This window comes from Geotrypetes seraphini, chromosome 2, assembly GCF_902459505.1.
Source record: "Geotrypetes seraphini chromosome 2, aGeoSer1.1, whole genome shotgun sequence".
NCBI lineage: Eukaryota > Metazoa > Chordata > Amphibia > Gymnophiona > Dermophiidae > Geotrypetes > Geotrypetes seraphini.
In genome coordinates this window covers 2,735,809-2,743,749 of record NC_047085.1, presented here as the reverse complement: position 1 = coordinate 2,743,749, position 7,941 = coordinate 2,735,809, and the positions used below count along the sequence as shown (strand labels likewise).

The 7,941-nt window shown below is 47.1% G+C and overlaps 1 protein-coding gene across 1 annotated transcript; it reads right to left on the bottom strand.

Moving 5' to 3' along the window:
- Window positions 1–766: 766 nt before the first annotated feature.
- On the bottom strand, window positions 767–2,458 carry SCRT1 (scratch family transcriptional repressor 1). The gene is made up of 2 exons (XM_033934876.1): window positions 2,267–2,458; window positions 767–2,171 (listed from the first exon to the last, which is right to left on the bottom strand). Exons 1-2 carry the CDS (start codon window positions 2,343–2,345, stop codon window positions 1,525–1,527), a joined length of 726 nt encoding a protein of 241 aa, XP_033790767.1. The 5' UTR covers window positions 2,346–2,458; the 3' UTR covers window positions 767–1,524.
- Between the last annotated feature and the right edge of the window lie 5,483 nt (window positions 2,459–7,941).

Here is a 7,941-nt window from a genome sequence, read left to right as displayed (position 1 = left end):
CCATCCCTAAAAGCATGTGTGAAAGCAGGCAGAGTAAGAAGGTTTTAAAAGAACAAGCTGGGTTATGGGGATAAGGTGAAAAGCTTTCCGTTTGTGCCAGAAAGGGTTAATCTCAGCCCCTCCCCCATATACACACATTCTCTCATACATTTACATAGAGCCTACACTACACACACACAAAATACAGAAAGATTAACAGGCATTGAAAAGGAGATGCTGATAAAACCTTTTTACAGGACTCCCTTAATACATTTCTTGAATAGCTTTTGAGAACTGACATCCCTTCCACAGCTTAGGACAGAATGCACCAAAGATGCATGCAAGTGGAGCAACAAGGTACCCCCACTACTTTACACACTAAATATACAGTATTTACCCACTGTCACCCATTCACACACACACACAAAGATACACCCACTTTGAAAAAGCAAATCACTTACACATACAGAAAGAGAGGTGGACCTACAACCCACAGACTCAGACGCTCATCTAATCTAACACAGTCTCAGCCTTTTATGAGCCCTGTTGATATCACAGACAGTACTAGCGGTTAGGGGAGTGGGCTGAGAAGCAGGGGAGCACCTAACCCTGGCATCAGGCTCAGAAGGCAACTTGCCTAGAGAATGGATTTTGAAAAGGTACATGGTTAAATCTTGAAAACCTAAATGCAGATCCCTAGACACAGCCCACCGGTGGCCAAAGTGAGCAGGCAGCACACAAGACAAAGGTCAGCTGAGAAGAGGTGATTGTATTACCTTTATTGTGAAGTGCGCCAAGGAAGTTGCTGGCATTGTGCTTACATCTTTCAAATACTGGCTCAAAAAAGTTCCCTGGGAAAAAGTTCCCTCCAGAAACAGGTCCATTTCTTTACAGCTGTAAAAATCATGTGAACTCTTCAAAGGGTATTTACAAAGCATTTTGCAATATACAAAAAAGAGAGGTCTATCTAATACAAGTTCCTTCTACCTGAATCGTATAAGTTAGTTTTGTGCTGCGTACTTATTATTAAAATGGAAAGACTAGAAGAAGTGCTTTTAGAGATAAAAATAGTGGGCGCATCCACATGGCTTTTCAAACGCATCATAGCAGGATGGCAGCCTTCAGAGGCGGTACATGTTATAAAAAGAGGCCGAACGAACCTTAGTGTAGCACATGTGGAGCTCCCCAAGATTTGCTAAGAAAGTGTGTCTACATTTCTGCCTAGAAGCTAACTCTACAATGAAGTCAAGGCAGGCAGTGCATACAGTGAAGGCTCGTCAGAGAATCAATACTAGGTTGGCAAGAGTCCCTGATCTGAGAATACTGCTTATTCCCCAGTAATACTAACATGCATTAGATAAGTCATTATTGCTCTATATATTGCCCTGGTTCTAAGTTTGGCCACCGAAATAAATACCCCTGGGGGAATAAATAGTCGATAAATAGTGATGGCTGGAGAAGCGAGCCCCGGGCCCGGTGCATGCGAGGGGGTGGGGGCGGGGGAGCAGAAAGTGGCAATGCTTTGGCATAGTTGGGGGGGGCGCGTCACGCCTGCAGCGGCAGCGGCGGCGGCAGCGCCGAGCCCTTGAAGCAGGCCGACTCGTAGTGCTTGTTCAGGTAGGACTTGAGCGCGAAGGTCTTGCTGCAGCGCTTGCACTTGAAGTGCTTGAAGGCCGAGTGCGTCTGCATGTGCGCGCGCAGGTTGGAGCGGTCGGCGAAGGCTTTGCCACAGTGCGCGCAGCCGAAGGGCTTCTCGCCCGTGTGCGAGCGCATGTGGCCCTGCAGCAGCCAGGGCCGGCTGAAGGCTTTGCCGCACAGCTCGCACTTGTGGCGGAGGTCGTGCGTGAGCAGGTGCATGGCCATGGCCGGCATGGACACGTAGACCTTGCCGCAGGTGGGGCACTTCTTGGCCAGCTTGCTGTCCAGGCTGCGGTGCGTCTGCTTGTGGCGGCTCAGGTTGGACGAGGTGGCGTACGTCTTGCCGCAGTCGCCGCACGAGTGGCGGGCCGGCGGGGCCCGGGGGGCGGGCAGCAGCTTGCGGCGCGAGCGGCCGTCGGTGATGAAGAAGGCGTCGGCCGCGTAGCCCTGGCTCACCGCCGTGTCGCCGTTGATGTAGCCGGCCGGGCTGTCGGGCTCCTCCGGGGAGGGCACCTTGAGGGCCGCCCGCTCGCTCGCCTCATCGTAGTAGCAGCCTGCGGAGAGACAGAGAGAGGGTTAGTGGGTGGCCCCCGCGCGCGCCCCGACCAAGCCCCCCTCGCGCGCCCCTGCGCTCGAGCGCCGCCTTCACCTTTGTCGTACGCGCTGTCGAAGGCGGCCGAAGAGAAGTCCCCGAGCTTGACCTTTTTCACCAGGAACGACCTGGGCATGGTTTCGCCGCGCTCGGGGCGCCTTCAGCACCGGACAGCTCCCGCCGGCTGGATCCGCGCGCGCTTCTCGAGCCCTGGCCCTGGGCTGCGGCCACTTTTAAGGCTGCGATCAGCTGCTGGCGGCAGGCGAGGGCGAGCGCTCGCTCGAGGCCATCGAGCCGTCTCGCGGGACTTATTGGCGCTGCTTGGGGTCCCCTCTCGCCCGCCTTTGCCGCACCAGCTCTTGCTCCAGGGGCCCGGCCCGGCCTCCTCACTCGGCGCGCTCCGCCCGCCCGCCAACCGCAAGAGCAATCTGCCCGGCCCGTGACGTCAGGGCCCCGCAGCCAATGGCAGGCGGCCATGCTAATGAAGCCAGCTCTCCGCAGAGCCCAGAGCCGCGAGCCGGCAGAGAAGACGCTTCGGACGAGCAGAAGCCCAGCGCCCTTTTCAAACGCTCATTTCCTCCGCCTTCATCACATGCCCCCTTGTCTTAGTAGTTCCCATTTTACTCCACTCACTACTTTAGACCGTCAACTTCGTTCACATCTCCCCTGAGCCATCTCTTCGTCCCATCCCCTTTATCACTTTGCTCACCCTTCTCTCTACCTTTCCTAATTCTGCCACAGTACTCAAGGTGTGGCTGCACCAGGAAGCGATACAAGGGCATTCTCACATTCTCATCTTTCTTTTCCATTCCTTTCCTAACATTCCATTTGCTTTCTTAGCTGCTGCTGCTGCACACTGAGCTGAGGATTTCAATGTATCCTCAATGATGACACCTAGATCCTTTTCCATAGTTTGGCTTCCTTTTCCTGTACCCAAGTGCAACTTACCTTGAGCTGCCAGTGGAAAGAAGTGAACTCAATTCTAAAATAAACCAAAACTGCATGCATCATTTTTCATTCACTGACATTAGACCATAGCTACAAATGTCCCCATGGACTCTGCACCTTCTTTTCGTGGGCATACGAATTCATCATCTGTCAGTGGTACTCTCCAGCCACTCTGACTACTTACCTGCAGGACCAACTTTTATCATCCTGCTCTTGCACATGCTTTAAGTTGAGGAGCAGTGAGTTGGATACAATTTCCATTGAACACCCCCTTAACCTTGGGCGAGTCACTTAATCTTCCGTTGCCTCAAGTATAAACTTAGACTGTGAGCCTTCCAGTGACAGGAAAATCCCTGCACCCCAGTTATCCATGTCTCCTAAACTCCTAATGTAGTCCATGAACTAATCATCTTAATTGGGAGGTATAAGAAACTGTATGGTATGATACCCTTCTCTGCGTCACTCTCTAGTTTTTGTACAATCCCTTCTTGAGCAGTCCACATTCATATATGTACAATGGCCTACTGGCTGTGCAGGCAGTGAAATTTGACCACCAACTATCCAATCTACTGATCACAACATCAGACTACAAAACTTTCAGAAAAGAAATAAAACCCCCGCTATTCAAGAAATCAATCAAGTTAAACTAACTCCGCAGGAAGCATTTCAATCCCCCCAAGTAACCCGCTCAACTCTGTAACACTTCTGGAAATATCCAGATAACCTCTTATGTAATCCGCCTTGAACCGCAAAGTAATGGCGGAATAAAAGTCACTAATGTAATGTAATATCTTTAAAGCTGAAACATTAAGCTCATAAAAGTGCAATAAAATAATAGTCAAAAAACACTTCTCTAAAAACTTTGGTTCAACAGAGCACCCCATTTCAGTAACTTTCCAACTTTTTAGAGAAATTTTCTCTCTTATTGCCATTTCAACATGGGTTTAGACCAAATTTCAGCACAGAAACTCTTTTATTGTCATTAATTGCAAAGATCTAAAATTTACAGATGCAAAATAAATATTCAGTGTTGTTACAATTCAATTTGTCAGCTGCGTTCGATGTGGTTCACCATGCCATTTTGATCCATATGTTAGCCGATATAGGTCTAAATTTTGTGGTTTTGGACTGATTTAGCAAATTTCTTTTGCTACACTCTTATGAGGTATTTCTAGAGCAGACATGTCAAACTCTGGCCCGTGGTATAATAAAATTTGGCCCACCACACGATTACAAATTGGCACTTAAGCTGGCCTACTGGCAAACATTTTTTTTACCCAATCAGGTATCACCCCTGCATCAGCTGTAGGTTCACGCGGCTTCCCGGTCTCACATTAAAGCAGCCTGCAGAGGATCACTGGTCAGCTGTAACGATCCTAACAGGCTGCCGTAGCCTCAGCAGCACATTCCCTCTACCGCGGTCCCGTACGTCAGAGGAGGGGTGGGACTGCGACAGAAGGAACGTGCTGCGGAGGCCGATGGCAGCCTGCTAGGATCGCTAGAGCTGACCGCCAATCCTCTGCAGGCTGCTTTAATGTGAGACCGGGATGGAGGGAGGGAAGGAACAGAGGGCCAAATCTTGGGCCAAAAAGAAAGATGCCAGACCTTCGGGGGAGGGAAGGGAAGAAGAAAGGAGACCCTGGCAAGCGAGTTATCAGAAGACAACCAGAGTCTGGGACCACAACATGATTTGAATTATGACCAGACAACAAAAGGTAGAAAAAATAATTTTATTTTCTGTTTTGTGATTATAATAAGTCAGATTTGAAATGTGTATCCTGCCAGAGGACCTAAAAGAGAGAGGAAAAGTCTTTTTTATTTATTTTGTTTACATCACAGAGCCGGTGTGGGGTTGGAGAGGTTGTAACCCTAGACTTCTGCTAAGACAAAGGGGTCCTTATATTAAGGTGCACATTTGGTGCGTGCTAAATCGGTTAGCAAACCTTAATAAAAGGACCCCTAAGTATCTTAATGAAAAATTCAGCCCGCGACAGCCTATGTTTTAGATTTCGGCCCTTTATGTGATTGAGTTTGACACCCCTGGTCTAGAGGGTGAGGTTTGATCTTCATGGACTGGGTCACAAGGAGCAGCATGGGGTTTGAACTCACAACCACTAAGCCACTCCTTGAGTGATGCTTTCACCCTCCCCCCCCATTGGCATTTTCCCATCCCCCCCCCCACACACACACACATCTACCTCCAATTTGTCATAAAAGTTGCTGGGCGGCAGTAGCGATTCACAAAGCTACTCTGATGCCGGTCCTGGAATCTCTCTCCACTATGGCCCACCCCAGCGGAAACAGGAAGTTTATTTATTTTAAAAATTTCTATTCCAAAACGGTTTACAATAAAGTTACATACATAAAACATTGAAACAGGTCAAAAGAGATAAACCCAGAAAGGGCGGGCTGTAGTAGAGAGAAGACACCGGGACCGGCAGCAGGATAGCTCTGTGAACATGCCGCTCTCTCAACAGTGCACCTGAGGTCACCGCCTCAGTTGGCCTCAGTATAGGGCTGCCCCTGCCCCTATACCCCGCCTCAGTTGGCCCCTATACCCCGCTTCAGTTGGACCCTATATCCCACCTCAGTTGGACCCTATACCCCACCTCAGTTGGCCCCTATACCCCGCCTCAGTTGACCCCTATACCCTGCCTCAGTTGGACCCTATATCCCACCTCAGTTGGACCCTATACCCCACCTCAGTTGGCCCCTATACCCCGCCTCAGTTGGCCCCTATACCCCGCCTCAGTTGGCCCCTATACCCCGCCTCAGTTGGCCCCTATATCCCACCTCAGTTGGCCCCTATACCCCGCCTAATTATCACAGCTACCTGAAAAGCTGCTGTTCAGACTCTTTTCCAGAATTGTTATAAGTCTGTTTGCAAGGACTGTAGAAGTCTCTGTACGATGCCATAGTTTTGGTTACATGAAAATGCCTTTAATATATTAAATGTCCCACAAATGAGTCACTTTTTCCAGACCTTCTCCTGTTTCCCCCTCCCCATTCCATTCAAGGCTGGAAGTTATCAAATCTTTTTTCCTCCATTCTCTGTCCTTGGTCCTCATCTATAAAAGATGGAAAGTCAACTATTCCCCTGGCAAATTCTTTAGACTATGTTGAGGATGCAGAGCTTTTACATCAATGGCAATTTGCACAAAGCATCCCTTGTGTTTATTCCTCATGCATTTTATAATCCAATCATTGTTTTTGCTCCTACCGCTTCCTCCAGGAGGGTATTCCTGGCATTCACCACCCTCTCTGTGGAAAAAAGTGTTTCTTGATGTTACTTTTAAGTCTACCACTTTACAACCTCAGTTCATGTCCTCCAGTTCTATCATTTTTGTGGTAACTGATTAGCATAGCTGGGTTTAAAAAAGGTTTGGACAAGATTCCTGGAAGAAAAGTCTATATAGTCTGCTATTGAGACAGAGGTGGGGGAAGCCACTGCTTGCCCTGGATCGGTAGCATGAAAAAGTTGACTTTTATGCTCCTGTTTTTTCTTTCTCTATCGCACTTGATTTACCACAGTTGCTTTGACATAGGCATCACAGCAATTTACAAATTAAAAAGGAAAAGAAAGTTAATGTGTTACTCCTAGGCAAACAGGGTTCCGTGTTCATCAGTCTACAGGACATTCCCTCCTTGGTGTACTTGACTTTATCCAAACCACCTTAGACTGGGGCTGTGAAGTTCTAATAGCATCAAGATCTTTTGGGAGATCATTGAACTTTCTTATTGCAGAGACAGCACTAAATTGTAATGTAATGTAATGTAATTTCTTGTAATGTAATTTATTTCTTATATACCGCTACATCCGTTAGGTTCTAAGCGGTTTACAGAAAATATACATTAAGATTAGAAATAAGAAAGGTACTTGAAAAATTCCCTTACTGTCCCGAAGGCTCACAATCTAACTAAAGTACCTGGTCTTGCTTCGGTCTTTAGGGTTCCCCAGGCATCACTATTGGGGCCAATATTGTTTTTAATCAACTTTGGCTCTACTTATGCAGCCTTTGAGTATATGGAGATGACGTACAGATATTGAGCCCAAAGGATACTTTGAAACTAGATTTATGTCCAATCTCTCTATGAAACTTGGTAAGGAAGAAGACTGGTTTACTGAAGTTAAATCAAGTTTCAAGTTTATTTGGTTTCGATATATCGCTTTAAAAAGCAAAGCGGTTTACAATTATACAGAAATGATAAAAAATTATTTAAATAATATAAAAGAGGTAGCTAACAGACTTACATAAACAATACAGACATAGATGGGGTAGATGGGGAGGATACATTGTATAAAACTAACAAGAACGGGGAAAGGGAGTTTTTTAATGTTAAGCCAATTGACATCAGTCAAAATACAAATTGATTCATTTATTTGTGTTTCATGAATTTGTGGTTTTATTATGTATGTAAGTTTTTTGGCACCCGCTTAGAATTGTGGATTTGTGGGTTATAAGTATTTCAATCAATATATTGGGATTTATTCTAAAGAGATTCACCCAAGCTAGTGTACAGCGAATAGAATTCAACGTGAAATTTACAATGTTGTTTTACAGCCTAACAATAGTAAAAGGACCAAGTATAAATCTAAATGCAAGAAGCCGTGGTAGAGGTTTGTACTGCAAGCCGGAGCTCTAAATGCTCTGGGCCACGGTAGAAACCTCGAGATCCTTTTGGAAGACTCGTGCTGTGACACTTTGCTCTGGAGAAACACTTAAACACAGTCCCTCTAACTGCCAGGCCAGACTTCAGCTGAGTGGTGGGAGGTGAGGCGCTTA

What these genes read in the sequence shown, in the direction of transcription:
- SCRT1 (XM_033934876.1), bottom strand. Translation starts at nt 2,345, where the DNA reads ATGCCCAGGTCGTTCCTGGTGAAAAAGGTCAAGCTCGGGGACTTCTCT. An exon ending in CGACAGCGCGTACGACAAAG is followed by an intron (nt 2,172 to 2,266) that starts GTGAAGGCGGCG and finishes GTCTCTCCGCAG; the next exon opens with GCTGCTACTACGATGAGGCG.